Raw genomic sequence first — 21,856 nt, 5'->3', positions numbered from 1 at the left:
GCCCTGGACGCTGCACTGACCACCCCCGAAGGAGTTAAAAAAATGTCAGCGGCAACCTGATGCCGAGCAGGCCTGTTATGGAGAGAGGCTCCCTCCGGCCACCGCTTGCATCAGCGCTAAGGCGAGCGCTCCCGGAGCTATTAATAGCATGACGTCAGCCCGCGGCGCGCGGCCCTCGCTGCGCCCTCGCCTATATAAAGAGGTGATGCAAGAGCGGGGCAGGGAGTGAGAGAGACGGGAGGTGACAGCGGCGGATCGGGAGAGGGGAGGCAGCAGTGCGATCGGAAGCTCAGTAGCGGCTTTGCTTTACTTTCGGGAAGGTGAGTAGTTGGGATGCCCTGACTTTTCATGGGAGTTAGAGACTAGCGGGAAGGAACTTTTTTTTCCCCCCCTGATGTGTGCGAGGTACCACCCGCGCCTGGTTACTTGTTTTGGGACTCCTCTGGCTCTGCGTATCAGAGGCAGGATGAAGGGAGATGGGGAGGACAGTGGAGGTATCTGTTAGGAAAAGTTAACGTGGCAGTGCTGTTCGGTGCCCTCCGATTCTTTAGCGCTCGTGGGGGGGGGGTCTCCTTCTGGGCATCCCTCGGTATAGTTGGGGGTGGCTTTGGAGGAAGTTTTCAGGCATCGGGGCTCTCACGCTCGCTGTTTCCTTGCGTGTTAAGTAACTTCCTGGAGGAGTTAGAAAAAGGATTCTGATGAAACTGCTTTGTAACAGTTTCGTTTTTGTCGTTGTCATCGAGCTTTATAGCCCGGGACCACACGGCAGTGGGGACTGGAGCGAGACAAGGGAGGAACGGAAAGTTCAGGCGGGGTGAAAAGTTACGCGTTGCCCATTCAACCACTTAGCCGAACTTCCAGGACAGATTTTTGAGGGGAAAATAACTACACAAACAGGGATCTCCTGTCCTTGGAGCATAATGCCTGCCCTTACTCTGTTGTATGGTTGGTCTGCTTGACTTAACTTTTAAAAGAACTTTTTTTGAATAGAACCCTGGTCGATCTTCTGCATTTGGACAAAAAAAAAAAGAACGGTCCTAGTTAAACTTTTATGTTTAATGGTAATCAGGTAACAACGACTAAGGTCCATTACCGAGAAAAAAAATCTTGCTTACAATTTGTTCGTTCTTCTGTATTCAGATCTGAGGCAGGGAGGGGGTGGGGGGTTAACTCAGGAAAGCTGGTCTAGAAACTTTATTAATAAGTGATTGCTATAGTTTGGTTTTGGCTTTGTCACGTAGCCAACTGGATTAACACGGAAGCCAGGTACGTGCACGTAACTCCAATATTGAAGGAGCAGCTTCGTTGCCTGCCGGTGCCGAGCCAGGTTTCATTCAAAGCGTTGACTCTCGTATACCAGGCTATTAATGACACAACTCCCTGGTATTTTTCACAGATTTTTAAAGGTGTATCAACTGATGTGGACGTGAAATATTTGGAAATTGTAAATCTGGAAGACAAGGGCAGCTGCGTTTTCTATTGTGGGACTGCGTTTGTGGAATAGTCTGCCAGAGGCTACTGAAGACCTATTTGTTTCTGTTAACATATCCCTTTAATGGGAGTGGGACAGCTTTTCAGTTTACATTGTTTTATGTCTAATTTTACTGTTTACCTAAAGCTTTTATGGATGTCTTACTGTGATCCATCCACCTAGTATTTAGGTGGAATATACCTGTGCTCTGCTTCAAAGCAGATTACAATTAATAATAATAATAATAAAACAATAAAAAATATAAATGAAAGTGAGGCAATGAAAGGAGAAAGTGAAAGAGCGGAGATATGGCAATGAAAGGAGAAAAAGAAAGAGCTAGTTAACTGGACCAAAAGATTGAGTAAACAGATGAGATTTGAGTAATTTCTTGAAGTAACAGATTACTGTCCTGCATTTAGGGGGTCTTTTACAAAGGTATGTTAGTATTTTTAGTGTGCACGAAATGCTAGAGATGCCCATAGGGATATATGTGTCTCTAGCATTTAGCGCAAGCTTATTTTTAGCTTGCGCTAAAACGCTAGTGCGCCTTTTTAAAAGAATGCCCTACTAATTTGCCTTATTAAATGTATTTATTACTAACGATAGCGATATAAGGGCCGGGTATAGTCTGATTTCCCATTGCCTAGGTGCTGCTATTTCTAATAGTTTGCTCATAATAAACGAGTACAATCTTAAGGTGGTGAAGTCCTCAGTTGTAACAGTGGTCCCGATTACAAACTCACGTTAGCTTGTTGCATTAATGCTGCGTCCCTCGTGTCAGTCATAGATAAGATGCAGAGCATTAGTGAACTGGATAGGTGTGGGAGCTGCTGATTGGATAACGTGGGTCACTGTGCGGAGCTGGCTTCCATTCCTTTAGTTAAGAGGAGGCGCTCTGATGTCATAGCACCCTTGGTCGAAGGGGGTGATGTCATAGTGCCCAGGGTCACTGGGAGTGCGCCGTGACCCCTGGAGTGCCGCGAGAATGAAAGTGAAGCGGCCTGAGGTTATAGCACATGAAGTGGCTACAGCTGATTATCGGTATTCTTAAAACGTGAGCCGGCGAAAACTGCTTTTATAACTTTATGCTCTGTCTCCAAAATGTACCACCTTCTGATTCAGCATTTAGTTGTAATTACTGTCCTCTTGTTTTGAAATTCGAAAGTGGAACTGGAGGGGGAAGAGGTGTGTCGCCATCTCCAAGAGAAAATGTACCTACTCCTTAATGTTCAGAAGTTCAATTAAACCGTTAATCATTGAATTAACACTAATCAGCGTCAACTGTTTATGTAACCGTAAGCCAAGTTTTTCGCCTGCGTGCAAAACTATTTTGAACAAGATCATTTTAGAATACTGGTTCAGTCTCTCTTAGTTTCTCAATTGGATTATTGTAATCTGGTTTATTTAGGATGTAATAAGTTTGGTGAGGAGACTGCAAATGATTTTTGGATTCTCCAAATTCGATAGGATCACTTCCAGTTATTTATTATTACACTGGTTGCCTACCGAGGCTAGAATCTATTTCAAATTGGCGTATTTTCTCTTGAAGCTTTTACATGGCTTGGCAGCGGGGACTATCTATATCCACATTTTATATTTATTTATGCTTTAAGAACAAGATGTACTGGTACTGTAGGTTATTCTTTTCAATCATCAAAAGGTAAACTAAGGTTGGCATTTCAAGCAGCAAGATTATGGACTACAATTTCACCTATACTTAAATCTTCAGTCCTATATTCTTTTCAGGAAAAAATTTGAAAACACTTCTGTTTCAGAAATATATATCTTACGCTAACTACTGATTACTATTTATTCTTAATTACTAAACTTATTATTATGCCCCTTTTTCCCAGTTAAATGAAACTGATTTCTTAAATAGTTGTAACCCGCTTAGAACTGCAAGGTAATAGCGGGATATAAATCCAACTTACCATTACCAAATACATTTTATTTGCTGTCATGTCTACTTCTAAACAGCTAAAAAGTGGTGTCCGAAAAACTTGGTAGCAGTGACAATCTCTCAGGGGCAGGTAAGGACCAGATTTACGATTCAGGAGAGAGCAGAGGTGGCGGTCAGTGTCACGGTGACACCTTGACCTGTATGACCCTAACGTAAAGTGGGTGGGCTTCTCTTTAATTTGGGTGTTTGGTGCCCTAAGCAGTTGCTTATATCTAAATCGGGCTCGGAAGCAGAGAACGTTTACATGTTGTACATTCATGACTTCTTAATCATTTGGTTCTGTGCAGGCTCACATGTTCATTTTCAGTTAAAAGCATTGGCTCCCAATCACAGCCAGAATTAAATTCAAAGTGCACTGCCTGGTATTCAAGGGCCTTACCCCGGGTGTGTCTCAATATTTGATTTATTTACCCCCTCCCCCCCCACCCGATCCCTTCAGTGGTCTCAGGAAGCTTTCTTGACCCTTCTGCCTCCAACCAAGCTCAAGCTGGACGTCACTAGGACCACTGCTTCCTTATCTGGGTCCATAGCTGTGGAATTCTTTCCTGTTAGACCAGGCAGCTAGCTCTTCTCCTACTTCAAAGAAAGCTATTAAAACTTGGCTCTTTCAATCTACTTTTCAATGATTTCTTCCTGTTGATCCTTTTTTTTTTTGGATCCTGCCTTTTCCTGTTCCCTTCCAATCCCCCTTTTTGTGTTATTGCGCTGTTGCTCACCCATCTCTTTGCTCTGCAGTTTACCTTTTTTGAATGATCACTTTAACTTCTTTTCTGGTCTTTGGGTATCTTGTTCAGAATTGTAAACCAAGCAGTAGTACATTGTGCTTGATGTGCAGTATATCGGGCACAAGAAATAAAATATTTTTACCTTGTAGTATAGCATAAATCAGCCCTAAATGAAACAGATTAGTAATGGCACAGCTGTTAATTTTGGGCTCCTGTGTTTGTCAAACGCCAGTTTCTGAAACTCAGTGTGATTAAGTCTTTGTGTAAATGAACTAGCATTGAGCAATTTTGGCCTTTTAACAAAATATCCATATCTAGTTTTCTAAAGATTAGAAAGTAGACTTGGTGGTTTGGTGACAGTGCTGTGTGCTGTCGTACAAAGAACCTGGGTTTGATTCCTGGCACAGGCCTCTGCTCCCTGGGCCAGTTAATGGCAAGGGATAAAGTGGAGGCAAGATTCACAGCTTTGGAGGGGAGGGAATTGCAGTCCTGTCGCAGAGGCGACACCTAGTGGCCAGACTTGGTCATAATTTTGTGTGGCTTCTGAAGGATACTCTCTGCAAGTGTGGTGATGGTGGTGGGTAGTAACTAGGCAAATTTCTCTGGCCCACCAGGTTTGCCCAGGTTCCAGCTCTGGGCCCTGGCGCATCTTATCCCTTCCCTAGGGGTGGTGTTTAAAATAGGACAGTCATAAATGGGGATTTGATGCCCTCCTCAAAGGAAGCCCAAGAAGGAATGAAAGTGAGAGCTATTCTACATGTGTCAAAAGGAGAAGTTTTGATTTGTTTTGGAATTTCCGGAAACTACTGAAGGTATTGATATTCCCTACAGGTGGGGATGTTTCAGAACAAAATCCCCCCCCCCCCCCAACCTTTTATGGCTGAAGGTATACAAGGCTAAGACCAATGTTAGAACTAAGGGACCCTTTTACTAAGCTGCGTGTGCCAAATTGGAGTTACCGCCCTCGTCCCGCCCAGTTTCTGCATGGCCCTTGTGGTAATTTCAATTTTGGCGTGTATCTGCTACATGAGTCTGAAAAATACTTTCTGGTGACCGGCAGTTACACATGTCAAGTGGCATTTGACATGCGTAGACCATTACCGCCCAGTTACAGACCCAAAATGGATGTGCAACAGTTTTCATTTTGCTGCACTTCCATTTTCAGCAAACATTTTAAAAAAAGGCATTTTTTGTAGGTGCGCTAAAAAATAATTCAGTTCGCGCTCAAAACACGCGTCTACACTACCGCAGGCCATTTTTCAGTGCATCTTAGTAAAAGGACCCCTAAATCAGCTGGATTAGTTGGAAACTCACTTCTATGTACTAACCTGGTTAGTTTTCATTTCAATGTATGATGGATTTTAAGAGGGAACGATATGTAATTGCAGTTGAATACTGAAGCACAGGGCAGCTGCTTGCCCAAGGCTACTCAGCGTGAACACTTTTGATTAGGAAATTGTTTTTTTAAAACTTAAAGGCATCTTATCAAATCTGCATTTTTAGCAAAATGATGCTCCAGCACCCAGCCCAGGGAACTGCATCCGAAGTCAGTGCATCTGCAATTGTTCCTTGTTTGTCCCCCATGATGTCGTTTGGATTTGAGGACTTCACGAACCTGACCCCGCTAGTGAAAGAAGAATTGAGATTCGCCATCCAGAATAAATGCCTGGCCAACAGACTCCCATCTGTGCTGGACACGGTTACTGTATCTGAAGGGCCCTTACAAATGTCTACCCTGAAAACAGAGGTACGTTTGACCATTCTTGGCTTCTACAAGCCTGTTTTGAACCTGTTTTCAGTTCACAAATGGGGCAAGCTTCAAATAGCTTGCACAATCAGTGTGTGGGTATTCTTGTGCATGCTAATTGTCAGAGATGCTACCTAGAGAAACTCTTTGAAAATGAGCTACTAAATGACTTGTTAAAGTTTCCTTTTAATCTGCACCTGATACTTACATAAATAGTGAGATAAAATAGCACCCATCTGAAAATGGCAAGTTATGTGCTGTGATTTCCCCCCCCCCCCCCCCCAACCCCACCCACGGAAAGCCTTTTAATTCATGTGCTGTGGAAAACCATGTGCCCTTCTAACCAGAGGAGCAGTTTCAAACAGGCCAGTTCATCTAAATAAATGACTCAAACTTGTTCTGCAAGATGTTTGTAAACTTAGAGCACTGGGATCCTATCTGTGTTGTAAAGAACTGATCTCGGCCTCTAGAAGAGCCTGTCTGCTCTGCATCTCATTTACTGTCAAGAAAAAGCTTTAGAAACTTACGGTATGGAAACTTCTTATTTGTGGAAGTATTTCCTAGTTTTACATCATGCCTTTTCATTGTAAAGGCAAGTTGCATTTGGGTACAATATTTCCTTGTCTCTAGAGGGCATACAATCTAAGCTGGTACATGAGGCAATAGAGGGGTTAAGTGACTTGCCATGGTCACAAGGAGCATCAGTGACAGAAGCAGGACTTGTACCTTGGCCTGCCTGCTTCTCAGTTCACTTCTGTTACCACTAGGCCACATCTCCAGTGGACTAAATACTGTCCATCACTTACCTTGGCCTGCCTGCTTCTCGGTCTGCTGCTGTTACCACTAGGCCACGTTTCCAGTGGACCAATACTGTTCATATCTAGAGAATTTTTAAAAGCAGCCTGGACAAGTTCTTGCTGTCTGTGCAGAAGCCTGAAAAACTTCAGACTCAAGGACTGATTTCATAGACAACAAAGATGAAAGTGAAACAATACTGTTAAAATATTTAGCTTCACTAATGACTGAACAGGGCTACATGATAAATCTCAGGACAGGTGAAAGACTGGGAACCCAGTCACTTCTCAAAATTGTGATGCAATTCTAAGTAACAGTGTTGGGACCTGTTTTCTTCTCCACTGCTGATAACCATGTGATTATCTGCATTCCAGAAAACAAGTTTAAGCTTTGGTGGGGCTCTGAAAGATGAGGCAGCCTGGCATTCAAAGGATGCTGAGCTTTCTTCAGGTGGTTTTTCTGTTGTGACAATCAGAGGTGATTTTCAAAACCTGTTAAGTATTTCTGTGCCAGGAAAATCCTCAAAATTCTGAATAGAAAGAAACTAAAATCTATACACCTATCAATGCTGTCCTTAAATAACATATACTACATATGAACACTAATACACACTAGAAATAGTCTTGTTATCAAATTGCATAGATGTAGTTTTTTTTAATTATATGTGACGGAGAGCCTCGGCCTTCCTAATGGACAATAACAATTCAACTAATGACATTAAGAAAGTAGTAACTTGTGGTTGTCCTTCATGATGTAACTTGTCCTGAATAGTCTGCAAAGCTGAAATTTGGGAAATGTTAGTGTATAAGTACATGCGTATTGCCATACTGGGACAGACCGGAGGTCCGTCAAGCCCAGCATCCTGTTTCCAACAGTGGCCAATCCAGGTCACAAGTACTTGGCAAGATCACCAAACAATACAATGCGTTTTATGCTGCTTATCCTAGAAATACTGTAAAAAGGATTAGGCGTTCTACTTATTAAGTTATCAAAACTCAACAACCAAAAACGAAAAGTAGAAAATAGATAAGTGTGTGTCACATAGTATGATATAACTTAAATTTTTGGGGATGTCTCATAGATAATAGTTTGGCTGTATGTTATGACAAAATATTTTTGTCTGGCAGCCGTAGCAGTTTTTAATCATTGACTACCCCCTCCATCCAAAATATGATAAATTGTAATAAAGATGAATATCATGTAAAAAGTACTTAGAGCACACACTTATAATGGTAGGAAGAAAACTATTTGTACAACCACCAATCAATCAACAAAATAACTTATCTTGTGTATTTTGTGAATATAATAAGGAGCAACCAGGAACCTTCGTTATCCCGACAGGACCTGTTTCGCCAAATTGCTTTGTCAAGGGATAATCGGTTCCAGCTTCCTGGTATATCTTATGCTCACTCTATCTTAATGCCTAGAAATAAGCAGTGGATTTTCCCCAAGTCATTTTAATGGCTTATGGGCTTTTCTTTTAGGAAGCTTTTAGGAAGCTATCCAAACCTTTTTTAAACCCTGCTAAGCTACTTGCTTTTACTACATTCTCTGGCAACGAATTCCAGAGTTTAATTACACGTTGAGTGAAGAAATATTTCCTCAGATTTATTTTAAACTTACTGCTTTGTAGCTTCATTGTGTTCCTCCTAGTCCTAGTATTTTTGGAAAGAGTAAACAAGCGATTCACATCTACCCATTCCATTCCACTCACTGTTTTAGAGACCTCTATAATGTCTCTTCTCCAAGCTGGAGAGCCCTAGCCGCTTCAGCCTTTCTTCATAGAGAAGTCGTACCATCCCTTTTATCATTTTCGTTGCTCTTCTCTGTACCTTTTCTAATAAAGCTTGAACCTCTTGAATTGATTTGAATTTTCAATAAGAAATCTGTAGCCTTTGACATAGGATCTTAATTGACTTACAAAAGGTTTAAGGATATGATCCACAAATTGTGATAATGGCGCTAATATGGTGCCTCTTGGGGAAACTATGGGGGTGTCCTGGAGGAGTTACCATCAATTTGTGGATCTTAGGTACCATGTAAAATGTAGGAACTTTAGGATGATCTTGTATCAAAAAATGTGACTCTGCTTTGGTGACAAGTCCTTCATCCAAAGCATCCATTTAAGAGCCTTCTTGGGATCCTGAATCAGTCTTTGATAAAATCTTGAATCATTCAATTGAGTCAAAGCCTCATTAGTATACTGGTTCTTACGCTATAAGTCTATAGCGCCACTCTTGTCAGCAGGCCACACAGTATTAGTCTTGTAAAGAAAGCAATGCCACATTTTGAGCCCTAGTTAAATTCCTCAATCCACAATGATGGTTTCTCTGTTTCAATTCTTCCAAATCCTGTAATACCAATTTTTAAAAAGTGGAAATATGAGTTGTCCAGGAGGGACCCACCGTGAGGGAGCTCTAAAAATAGACCCATCAGGGGCCTTGTGATTCTAAGCAAAATACAGCTTAACTTGCAAATTCCAATCGATTTTCAATGTTTAGGATGCAAACTCTCTGGTTGTGCCTGGTAAACTGGAACATTTGCAGTCATATTAGTTTGAAAGTTGATGCTGCGATGTTTAGCAGACAATGAAGTTGGCTGGGCTACTGAGAGAGAAGCAAAACGGGGCACTTCATTGAGTCATAAAGCAATGGTTTGTTGCATATATTTGAGAAGTTGAATTTCGTCCAGCTGTAAGAATAGAAGGATTTATACAATCTTGTGTTGGACACATTTGAGCACTTACATATAGTAACATAGTAGATGACGGCAGAAAAAGACCTGCACGGTCCATCCAGTCTGCCCAACAAGATAAACTCACATGTGCTACTTTTTATGTATACCTTACCTTGATTTGTACCTGTCCTTTTCAGGGCACAGACCGTATAAGTCTGCCCCGCCTCCCACCACTGGCTCTGGCACATTTGTAGAAATGACTCCTGCCCTGGACATCCAATTTATAATGCTTTGCAAATGAATGCAACATTGACCAGGTGGTGGCTTTGCAGATCTCCAAAAGCAAGATTGCCTTCACCTCTGCCCACATGACACACTATATTGTGCAGTTGGTTGATATCTAAGATATCAGCTGGTGATTGTAGGATTAGTTTTAGTCCTACAATCACCAGCTATTAAGCATAAGGCGCACCAGGTGGTGCCATACCATTAAGGCCGAGGGCTGACCTTCACATATATAATAACTGTATTTACATCCATAATTTGATAACACAACTAAATTTCTAGTGTGTATTAGTGTTTAAGGAGAGCATTGATAGGTGTAGTTGTATGCTGCCCAATCCATAACTATTCAGTTCAGTTCACATCTTGTATACTGCTAATATTCCCTGTTTAGTGTTCAGTGGGGTTTACATCATTGGCGGTACAATATTATAGGTAGGACGTTGGTGTGAATACAATCTTGTTGGTTAGAAACAATGTTATATAACACTAGAGGGAGCGAGTGGTTGGTATCTTGTTTGATTTGATCTATAGTTCGTCTAGGGATTTAAAGAAATTGTTTGTTGTGTAGCCAGTGTTTTTTCTCACTAAAAAGGTGCCAGTACTCAAATACTAGGCCACCCTTCAGGAGTGCGGTGATCACTGAAGGTCCCACCCCATAATAGCCAGGCTCCCTGCAACCAGTCACAGAATTTACGACAAGACAAAATTGGTGTGTAGAACCTGAGCTCTATCATTAAAACTTGGGTTCCACTGGTCAATTTTAGCTGACAATGGAAAAGGTGCTGGTACTCAGTACCCCCTCAAAAAAAGCCCTGTGTGTAGCTGTTCTGTGCATAAATGCAAGGTTTTTTCCCCCTGAATATCATATATTGTTTGAATAAATGCCTTTTAGTGCAAATTTCACATAGCCGTAAGATATCTATAAAGGCAGTCTGTATCTGGTATGAACTCCATTTTGAAAAACTGTACTTTAACAGTTTTTGGAATTCACCTCTTCAATTCCAAGTTCACTTCTTTGTTTTTTACAACCTGATTGGTTTGGACAGTTAACTGCTGTCCGGTCAGCCAGATTTAGCAGGCACATAGGGCCAGATTCAGTAAATGGGGCTCCAATTTTATAGAATAGTGCTTAGAGCGGATTCCTGCACCTAAGTTTGGGCATGAGGACTTAGGCCTACTGAAAGCTGGTGTAACTAATACCCAAATGATGGCAGTTGGGCATGCAAATTGCATCTAATTAGGTCATGGGTATTGGTAGGTCAGGGGCCTAATTTCTGGAAAGGCCCTTACCTACCCATACCCCTGCCGTAGCCATGCCCATTTTGAGTTGCATGCTATGAAATTTAGACACAGGTTTTATAGAATAGTGACTAGGTCAGCTATAAGCGGGAGGAGTGGCCTAGTGGTTAGAGCACTGGTCTTGACATCCAGAGGTGGCCAGTTCAAATCCCACTGCTGCTCCTTGTGATCCTTGAGCAAGTCACTTAAATCCTCCATTGCCTTGGGTACAAAATTAAATTGTGAGCCCTCCAGGGCCAGGGAAATACCCAGTGTACACTTGAATGTAACTCACCCTGAGCTACTACAGAAAAAGGTGTGAGCAAAATCCAAATAAAATTTCTAAAATGATGCCACTTAACTCTTATTATTGCACCTAATTGCCTAGTTTGTGTATGCACATCCAACTTTGGGTGGCCTGTATAGAATGAGGAGGGGGGGGGGGAGATGAAGACTGCAGGTATATTGCCACAGTGGAAGCTGGGACATAAATTAAGCTGTTAGTACTGTTGCCCAATCATAAGGCACTGGGCAGCAGGTAGTGTTTATTATTTCAACACATTTTATTATACTGCTACAGCCTACACAAAGGCATAAAGTGGTTTACAGGTTGCAGGGAAGAGAGGCTATCCACCTTATAATTGAAAGAGAAAAACGCCTAGATTTCGACCCAAATCGGGAGATAGACATTTATCTCACAAAAACGAATAAATCGGTATAATGGAAAGCCGATTTTGGACGTTTTCAACTGCACTCCATCGCGGAAGCGTACAAAGTTGACGGGGGCGTGTCGGAGGCATGGCGAAGGTGGAACTGGGGCATGGTTATCACCCGAACAGAGATGGGTGCCTTTCGCCGATAATGGAAAAAAAGTATGCGTTTGTAGCTAGAATTTAGGGCACTTTTCCTGGACCCTGTTTTTTCATGAATAAGGCCCCAAAAAGTGCCCTAAATGACCAGATTACCACCAGAGGGAATCGGGGATGACCTCCCCTGACTCCCCCAGTGGTCACTAACCCCCTCCCACCACAAAACATGATGTTTCACAACTTTTTATTTTCACCCTCAAATGTCATACCCACCTCCCTGGCAGCAGTATGCAGGTCCCTGGAGCAGTTGTTAGGGGGTGCAGTGGACTTCAGGCAGGTGGACCCAGGCCCATCCCCCCCACCTGTTACAATTGTGCTGCTTAATGCTTAGTCGTCCAACCCCCCCCCAAACCCACTGTACCCACATGTAGGTGCCCCCCTTCACCCCTTAGGGCTATAGTAATGGGGTAGACTTGTGGGCAGTGGGTTTTGAGGGGGATTTGGGGGGCTCAACACACAAGGGAAGGGTGCTATGCACCTGGGAGCTTTTACCTTTTTGTTTGTTTTTGTAAAAGTGCCCCCTAGGGTGCCCGGTTGGTGTCCTGGCATGTGAGGGGGACCAGTGCACTACGACTCCTGGCCCCTCCCACGAACAAATGCCTTGGATTTATTCGTTTTTGAGCTGGGCGCTTTCATTTTCCATTATTGCTGAAAAACAAAAACGCCCAGCTCACAAATTGTCGAATAAAACATGGACGTCTATTTTTTTTCGAAAATACGGTTCGGTCCGCCCCTTCACGGACCCGTTCTCGGAGATAAACGCCCATGGAGATAGACGTTTTCGTTCAATTATGCCCCTCCATGTGGTACTAGGAAAGGAACATAAGAGTATCCAAACTGGGTCAGACCAGTGTCCATCTAGCCCAGAGTCCTGTTTCCAACGGTGCCCAAACCAGGTCACAAATACCTGGCAGAAACCCAAATCATGGCAACATTCCATGCTACAAATCCAGGGCAAGCAGTGGCTTCCCCATGTCTACATCTCAATAACAGACTATGGAGTTTTCCTTCGGGAACTTGTCCAAACCTTTTTTAAAACCAGATACACTAACTGCTGTTACTACATCCTCCAGCAAACATTTCCAGAGCTTAACTATTCATTGAGTGCAAAAATATTTCCTCCTAATTTTTTAAAAAGTATTTCCATGTAACTTGAGTGTCCCCTAGTCTTTGTGCTTTTGGAACGAGTGAAAAATGGATTTACTTCTACTTGTTTTTATACCACTGAGGATTTTGTAGAACTCAGTCTCCCCTCATCTCGCTCTTCCAAGCTGAAGAGCCCTAATCTCATTAGCCTTTCCTCATACGAGAGGAATTCCATCCCCTTTTATTGTTTTGGTCACTCTTCTTTGAACCTTTTCTAATTCTGCTATATCGTTTTTGAAATACGGTGACCAGATCTCAATGCAGTACTCAAGGTGAGGTTGCATCATAGAGTGATAGAGGCATTAGGAGATAGAAAAGAGGTGGGTTTTCAGGGCTTGTTTGAAGGCAGAAAGAGAAAGTTGGTTTCTGACATGTAGGGAGAGGTCATCCCAAAGTTTAGGGCCCAAGTAGCTAAAAACAGAGTTGCAGGTGGTGGACAGTTGTATAATTGAGGGTGGCGGGATTGGGAGATGGTTGTGATTGGCAGAGTGAAGGCAACGGAGGGGGGGTCTAGGGGATGAGGGGGTCAAGGTAGTAGGGGATGAAAGGGAGGCTAGATTTGTAGACCATGAGGAGGATTTAAATTTGATACAAGTGGAGATGGGAAGCCAATGTTCTGTGTGACTCAAGGGGATGACACGATGAAACCTGTGAGCATTGTGCAGGAGTTTAATGGCCGTTGATTGAACCAGTTAAAGAACTACCTTTACTGGCACACTAGATGTTCTGAGCAGATGTAGGTATTCTAGTTGGCTGATGGTTGCTGTCACTTAGAGATTGGGGTTTGGTTTCTGAACATGGATTCTGCGTCTCAGGTGTCAGGAAAGGAAGAGTCCTAGCCATTGTGCAGTAGTGATGCCTGCTGGCCCCAAACAGGTGCATATGTATTGGATGTCAAAAGGGAGTCGGGGTCTGTTTGCACTAAATTGTAGTGCTTGGATTGAATAGGGGAGGGGCTGATGAACAACCTTGAGTGGGCCTGTTTGAGCAAAAACATTGAAGGGAAGTTATTGTAATAGTGGGTGGGGGAGGGAGAGAAGAGGGAGGGGGTGGAATAAACTATTGATGGTAATAGGGACGTTTAACCCATTGGCATGTATGTTTTGTTATGAGAACTTATTCGGGGTTAATTGCTGATTTTGTTTGCAATGATTTGTCAATAAAAAAAGTCTTGGGATATAAAGTGTGGGGGGGTGGGAGATAAAAGTTAAAAGATTGACAGTATATACCGGTTTGTATTTGTTGAAGGTAGTCGATTCTGTTTGACTATTAATGCATTTATAGTATATATGTGCAGTTCTTGAGCTGTCATTAATAAAAACCATTGAAATATATGAATAGGGGCGGGAGGAGTTGCAGTCCTAGCTGGTTACAAGTTGAATGGAAAGCCAAAAGGAGCAGGAGTAAAGAGGGAAATTTTACAACTGGCCGCCAAACATTTGGCTCCCAGTAAAGTGCTAACTCTGGGCACCAAGGTTCCATTATATAATACTAGCCGTTAAGCCCGTAAAACGGGCGAGATTTCCAGCTACCCTCCTCGCCACCGCTCCCTCCCCCCTCCGTATCGGGCCCCCTGCACTGACCTGACAGCGCCTCTCACCTCCGTGTGGAAGCGCTGCAGGCAGCAGCAGAGCGCTCTGCTGCTGCCTGCAGCGCTTCCACACGGAGGTGAGAGGCGCTGTCAGGTCAGTGCAGGGGGCCCGATGCGGAGGAGGGTGGGCGCGGCGGCGGGGATGGTGGGGGGGAAGGTGGAGGTTGGTGTGCGCGATGTTCGTTCGTTTCCAGGCGGCAGCATCCGACAGTGACTCCGACTCCGTTTCCCTCTCTGTTCCGCCCTCTGACATCATCACGTCTTGACGCGAGGGCGGGACAGAGAGGGAAGTCTCTACTGCGCATTTGCAGGTCAGTCGGTCACTTGCCGTTTGTTTGACTAGTGCAAGTTGGCATCTATACACCTACATTTAGACATACCCACTTACAACTGGGTTGGCAGGCATAAATGCACTCAAAAGTATTCTGTAACCCAAACCTTTAAATATTGGGACACACCTATACCCTGCCCATGTGCCTCCCCCTGTGAATTTCCCTTTGCATTTTCACACTAAAGTTATAGATTACCACCTAGCACTGGGGTAACTGAAACAGACATGCAAATAAGCATTAGTATTCTATAATTTAGGCACATGGCATGTGAATGTAAAATGGAGGGGGGGGGGGGGGGGAGGGATGTCTGTCTAACCCTCCTACCCATTGCCAAATATTTCTGGGTTTTATCTCCCACTGCTTTGAGTTTGTATTCTCTGAATCTTTGAGTAAATGATATTTATTTATTTGAACAGTTTGCCCCTGAGGATGACAGAAAAAGGCGGAGGAGAGAGAGAAATAAAATTGCAGCCGCAAAATGTAGAAACAAGAAGAAAGAGCGGACAGAGTGCTTGCAGAAAGTAAGTCTCTAGACACGTTGACTGCTTGTAGAACATCGCATGCATCCTTAAGAATTACAGAACAATGGGGGGATTTCTCTAGCCCCAATCTTGGGCATTTCCCCCCCTATGATCCTTGTATATAAGTTCATGGGCTTTCTTCTAGTCACTGGTTGCCCCCTATTCTTGCCAGCTCTTTCAGAACAAGGAGTTGGCAAGGCTAGCATGAGAAAGTATCTTCACAGCAGGCCTAGTCCCTTCTGTCATCAGTTTTGCTTGATAGTACAGGATGCTGTGTAGATGTAGGCCACTGTTCTGGGAAAGGCCAGTAGAACCCTTCCTTGGCAAAACTTCTAATCCAGTCACTATCATGGGGTCCAGTGCACCCCCCACCCCACCCCATGCTGCTCAGTTTGAAGCTTCTGTGTGAAACAGTTGCTCAGTCAGTTCCCTGTACAGACCTTCGGGGACTTCTGATCTGGTATCTACAGGGGCCAGGTAGAGCTGTACAACACTGAATGTTGTCAGCGAAAAGCTGCTGCTGCCTTATTTTTTCGCTAGGGGTGGGTAAATCTACACACTAGATGCTGCTTAGCATTTCAGCAGATGAATTCATGTACAATGGATTTGACTAGACTTGCTCTTTATTTACCTCCAATAAACTTGAAACCTCAGTTGTGTATATTTGAATACAGCATTCCACAGCCGAGTTAAGCTGTGCCTGTACTTGACTGGCAGTCAAAACATAGCTCTTCTTGGTAGTTTTGGATTCCCCTGCTGCTTCTGTTCCTCAGCAAAATCGAAGTGAGACACAGCCAAAACATGTTCTCGGGGTCCAGTCCTACTGTGCTGGCATATAGATTTAAGGTTGGTTCTTCAATAGGTGAGAAAATGTGGGATATAAATGCAACAAATAAAAAAAAAAAAATCTGCCTTTTAAACCCTCAAGGCGGCTGGTGCTAGGGCTGTTGCATTATGGGGGAAAGGAGTCCTGATCATTATGTAAGAGTGACACCTAGCGGTCCTACAGGTTAGGTTCACCCCTGGGTATGCTGACTGCATAGGGAATTGCGGTCTGACCCCTGACAGAAGTCTACCGTTGTAAAGGCTGGGTTAAGAGTAGGGAGTGAATTAGAAATCAAAGGAACCTAAAACAGTTGCAAATCATTCATTGTGCTGGAACAATTCTAGGCAATAACTGCAGTCTTTCTAGTTAGACTAATGAAGCACAAAGTAGCAGCAGCTGTATTCTGTACGCTCTTCTCTGCCAATCAACTGCATTTTTGTGTTCTGTTGTAGTTAACAAACTGGAGCCTTCAACTCCCAAGTTTGATTTTACTAGCATGGCAATCCTGACTTCAAGGCTGTAAATAGATTGAAAAATTCACTTTGTAAAGCCTTTAGTACATTTGGAGGGGGGGGTGGGGGAGTAATTCAGGAAGTAAAGAACAGCATATAGAAAAACCGACAGCCAGGTACCCCAGAAACAAGTGATTTTTGAATATCAGTCTGCTTATGTAGTCAATACCACTGTTGCCATTGACCACAAAACAGGTAATTCTAAATAACATTAGCTGTCTTGGTGGCAAAATGACCAAAGCTACACTTTAGAGACCAACCAAAACCGAATCAGCAACTGAAATTTGCTGTTTGGTTTTGGCTGATACTGAACCCAAAAACAAACAGTGCTGCATCCCTCCCCTCCCCCCAGCAAACAGTGGGTCCTCCTAGGCTGCCAAACTACCCCCCTCCCCCCCCCCCATCAGAGGCCAGGTGGTACCACTATCCACCACCCCATTTCCGCAGAGACTTGGCCCAGACAGGCCAGGCTGGGCAGCCTCCACTCCAAGGCCCTCACCAGGCCTACCTTTAACTTTTTCTCTGGTGTCCTAGTGACCTCTTCAGGGAAGGAGCTGTCCTAATCATTCCTACCCCCACCAGTTCCTCCATCAAAATGGTTGCTGAGCCCCCGTGGGTGAGGCCACTCCTCACCTCCCTGCTGTGGTTGCATATGCCTCCACCAACAACCTCTGGAGCTTGAAAGCTAAGTCTCTTGAGCAGGTGCAATTAGGCATTATGGCTTAATTTCTAGCAGTGGCGCAGTCTGCCCCAGGTGCACGCCGCTGGGGGGGGTGTCGGCTCCGCTGGTTCCCTGCTCTCTCTGCCCCGGAACAGGTTACTTCTTGTTCCGGGGCAAAGAGAGCAGGGAACCAGCGGAGCCGACGCAGCTCCCAGCGACATGCACTCGGGGCGGTTCAGCCCTCCCGCCCATCACTTGCCTTCCCTTGTAAGTACGTGCTCCGGGGGGGGGGGGGGGGGGGGTGCGCCGTGCTGCACCCGGGGGGGGGGGGTGCATAGCGGCACCCGCCCCGGGTGTCAGCAGCCCTCGTTACGGCACTGATTTCTAGGCAAGTGGCCTGCAACGCAGTTGGCCATTTTTTTTCAGACTCTAGAAAAGTGGGGTGTTCTGCTTCCAGCCCCTCCCTTACAGGCAGTCTGCAGAAAAGTCTGCTCCCTAATCCACCCCCTTGCTCCTGCCTCCCTTCCCTGGCTATTTTTTTTTTTTTTGTCTACAAATTAAGCCCTGGGTATTAGGGTGACCACCTAAATGCACAAAGCTGTAATTGTTCAAACTGCTTTTGCCAATAGCAGATGAAGTCTCAACATGATTGAGAAGCAGGGTGTTCAGCTAAAGAGGGATTTAATTTTCAACCTTATTAGCCTATAGTTGTCTTTTCAGTGATATGAGGGGTCAGGTGAAAGCAAGAATCCCCTTTCCTCCCCCGGACATGCATCTTAATACTGCTTTGTCTTATTAGGAGTCGGAAAAGCTGGAAACGATCAATGCAGAGTTAAAAGCCCAGATTGAAGAGTTGAAAAATGAGAAGCAACATTTGATATACATGCTCAACCTTCATCGGCCCACTTGTATAGTCCGCGCACAGAATGGAAGAACACCAGAGGATGAGAGAAACCTGTTCATCCAGCAGATCAAAGAAGGAACACTGCAGAGCTAATCAGCAAAATTGAGGACCTCCAAGCATCCTCATTGTCCAGCATAAAATACCAAAAAACAAACAAACCCTGAAGTCATGAGGGATGGGACTTGATGGGCCCAGGGTGCCTCTGCTGCTGAACCATGAGACAGAAGTAATGTACGTTGGCAGGAAGGAGGGGTGTGGCTCAGGTGCGACACCAGTGTCGCACGCTTTGGTCATGAGCAAGTGCAAGGAAGTCCTTTTTGCCTTGGCTCCAGGGTTTAATATATCCTGTCCCACACGTGCAGCTACCAGGAGTTACAGGCAGGAGTTGTACATGTTTAGGTCCCTGCTGCTAGTTCACTTTTCACTAGTTTTGTTCATGAAGCAACACTGTGACTCATAATGCAGAGTTTACGGGCAGACTGGCCCACTGGACAGGGCCTCTCCATGAAGGTAGAGGAAGCACAATAAGCATTTAAGCATATCTTTCACTCTATCAGCAAGCATGCTATTATGTAACATGTCTTACTGTACCCTCCTGTCCCATGCATAGTTTTATGTTTTTGAGCGCCATGGGGGTTGGGTGTTTGTGAGTCATCTCGGAGTTTTGTAGGTGGAATTGTGCTCAATTTGCTGCGAGCATCTGTTTCCAGTGAAATGGTTTGGACACCCACTGTTTTTAGATGGTGACAGCTGCTCAGCTCTGAGCAGCCCACAGATCTTGCATATGTAAAACAAATTTAGCGCACAAAGTTTAGAGCTAATGCAATGAAATCCATCTTTTGGAAGAGACACTCCTAAGTTCTGTGTGTCACTTTGACCCCTTTGAGCCAAAGTTACAGTGCAGAATTAGCTCTATTGGTGGCTTTTCTTGAACCTGGCTCGGGTATTTGGACTCCTTGAGCTGTGAAGGGTCAGATACTGATTCTGTTACACCACAGTACTGCTGCATTTTACTGTAATGAGCTGTCTGGGAAGCAGGATATTAAATGCCTGAGAATAGTGATAAACCTTGCAAATACTATGGATTGAATACCAAAGCTGCTCTGTTTTTTTTTTTTTCCCTTTTAAAGAGATGAAATATCCTAAAAGTGGTCTCCAACCTATTGCTCATGGAGTACATGAAACCTACAGTTTTTCAGCCTATCATAAATTAATATGAAAAACTTCCATGGGCCAGATTCATCTTTTGAGGTTTTTTTTTAATGTGCAGTAGCAACACAATTAACACAACAGGAGGGATTCTGTATGCACATAAGCATCACCATAGTGGGGTCTAAATCTGGTGTCCTGTTTCACAGTGGCCAATCCAGGTCATAAGTACCTGGCAAGATCCCAAAATAGTATAATAAGCTTATCCCAGAAATAAGCAGGGGATTCTCCCCAAGTGCACCTTAATGGTTTAATAGATTTTTTTGTCCAAACTTTTGCAACACCAATTGCTTTGACCACATTCTCTGGCAATGAATTCCAGAGCTTAATTTCATTGAGCGAAGAAATATTTTTTCTGATTTGTATTAAATATATTACTTAGTAGCTGCATTGCATGTCCCCTTGTATTTTTTGGAAACCCTGAACAAGTGATTCATGCCTACCTATTTCACTCCACTCAGGATTTTATAGACCCCTGTCATATCTCCCTTCGGCTGTCTCTTCAGGCGGACTAGCCCCATCCCCTTTATCATTTTGTTTGCAATTCTTAGTACCTTTTTCTAATTCAGTCATTTTTTGAGATGTGGTGACCAGAACTGCACACCATATTGGAGGTGCAGTTATACCAAGGCATTATCTGTTTTCTTTCCTAATTCCTAACATTCTGTTTGCTTTCTTAGCTGCTGCTGCTGCACACCAAGCAGAGGATTTCAGTGTAACCTCAACAAAAAAACGGCTGTGCCATGCAAAGAAAACAATGGCAGCAGGGCACAGTCACAAATTCTTATCCAATTCTATTTAGGAACCCCCCCCCCCACTGGCCCTGTGAACTGTTCTGAGTTCCCTCTCCTGAAAAGTTTGGGACCCCTGGTTGAAATTTTGGTTTAGTTTTAATATGCTGAGTCTCTACTTTGATTGGAGTAACCAAATGTTTGAATGTTACGTAGCCATCATAGAACTATTAAAACGGCATAAAATAACCCTTTAGACCAGGTTCCCAACCGATGTCAAATCTCATGGAGTATCAAGAATCAACTGTGGTATCTAAGAATTTAGAATTCTGTGTAAGGTGCAACTAGTTGAACTGGGTATGGGTGTCAAAAACCAGCCTCAATGGCCTCTTTACTGTTCTGTAGCAGAGCTTTAGGTGTAAGATTTCCATTGTATCAAATGTGTTATAGATATTCTAATTGTCCTGCATTTCATTTCACACATTAGAAAAAGGTGTATGTGATAACAGCTGATACTGCCCTCTAGTGATGTGGAGGGGGGATTGGCCTGGAGAAAAGGTGCCATAGGAACAGAGGAAGTATGTTTTAAATGACATGGTCTTCCAATAAATATTCTTTTATTGTGCAATCAGAATTGTGCTCAGCCTATTTTCAAATAACCTGATGAAGAGGAGGAAAGGTAACCAGGCTGATGTGGTAGGGGCATTGAATACTGGATTGTATTATAACTATACTGTACTTATGAAGTTAATGTCTCATTAAGAATTGTTTTAATGATGCACTCAATGTATTATGGTGACGCAGGCGTCATTGTTTGCTTTCATTACACTCCTAAATATCTATTGGCAAGCTGCGTGCTTCCTAAGGTATTCATTTTTTTTCTCTCAAATCTCTTCCTTATCTGACACATTGTTTGGCAGAAAGTAATGTCACTGAGTTGTTGGGGTGTTCTTTGGAAGGCATTTGAGAATACCATAAAGAGGAGAGATCTCAAAGAGGCACTGAACTGCATGTGTCTAACATTTGGAGAAAGTGATGAAACTTTAAGTTCATTAAGAATGTTTTGTTTTATATATTTTGTTTTTGATACTTTAATAAAAATATATGAATGCACATATCATGGGTGGCTTCATACATTGCTGTACACAGAGGGCCATTTTCGAGTGGTCTAAGTCTGACTTTGGAAACATCCAAAATCTGAATAGCAAAGAAGGTCATTTTCAAAAAAGAAAAACGTCTATATTTTTGTTTATTGAAAATAGGTTTTGTGATTTGGGCGTTTTATTTTTTTGGTCCATTTTCAAAAAAAAACCATCGAAGTGCAAAATCCACAAAATCAAGCCATTGGGATGTAGGAGGAGCCAGCATTTTGTAGTACACTGGTCCCCCTGACATTCCAGGAAAGCAATAGGGCACTGCAATGGACTTCATGAAATGTTCCCAGGTACACATCTGACCATTGCTCCCTTACCTTGTCTGCTGAGCCCCCCAAAACCCACTACCCCCACTACCATAGCCCTTATGGGTGAAGGGGGCACCTATATGTTGGTACAGTGGGTTTCTGGTGAGTTTTGGAGGGCTCACATTTTCCTCCACAAGTGTAACAGGTAGGGGGAG

At 43.6% G+C, this 21,856-nt stretch overlaps 1 protein-coding gene across 2 annotated transcripts; it reads left to right on the top strand.

Moving 5' to 3' along the window:
- The first annotated feature begins 236 nt into the window (after positions 1–236).
- On the top strand, positions 237–21,347 carry ATF3 (activating transcription factor 3). 2 transcript variants are annotated; one of them, XM_030196062.1, is made up of 4 exons: positions 237–320; positions 5,660–5,903; positions 15,292–15,396; positions 18,195–21,347. In XM_030196062.1, the coding sequence occupies exons 2-4, from the start codon at positions 5,664–5,666 to the stop codon at positions 18,390–18,392; spliced, it is 543 nt and encodes a 180-aa protein (XP_030051922.1). In that variant the 5' UTR covers positions 237–320; positions 5,660–5,663; the 3' UTR covers positions 18,393–21,347. The 2 variants fall into 2 exon arrangements, with proteins under 2 accessions (XP_030051922.1, XP_030051923.1); XM_030196063.1 differs by having other exon boundaries at positions 240–320; positions 5,634–5,903.
- The last annotated feature ends 509 nt before the right edge of the window (positions 21,348–21,856 follow it).

Source organism: Microcaecilia unicolor, chromosome 3 (assembly GCF_901765095.1).
Source record: "Microcaecilia unicolor chromosome 3, aMicUni1.1, whole genome shotgun sequence".
NCBI lineage: Eukaryota > Metazoa > Chordata > Amphibia > Gymnophiona > Siphonopidae > Microcaecilia > Microcaecilia unicolor.
This window is presented reverse-complemented; position numbering and strand designations above follow the sequence as displayed.

Bases quoted from the DNA above. Each gene is read 5' to 3' on its own strand.
- ATF3 (XM_030196062.1), top strand. From the start codon at position 5,664: ATGATGCTCCAGCACCCAGCCCAGGGAACTGCATCCGAAGTCAGTGCA. The intron at 5,904-15,291 runs GTACGTTTGACC...TTATTTGAACAG, and splicing joins TGTCTACCCTGAAAACAGAG to TTTGCCCCTGAGGATGACAG. The intron at 15,397-18,194 runs GTAAGTCTCTAG...TTGTCTTATTAG, and splicing joins GGACAGAGTGCTTGCAGAAA to GAGTCGGAAAAGCTGGAAAC.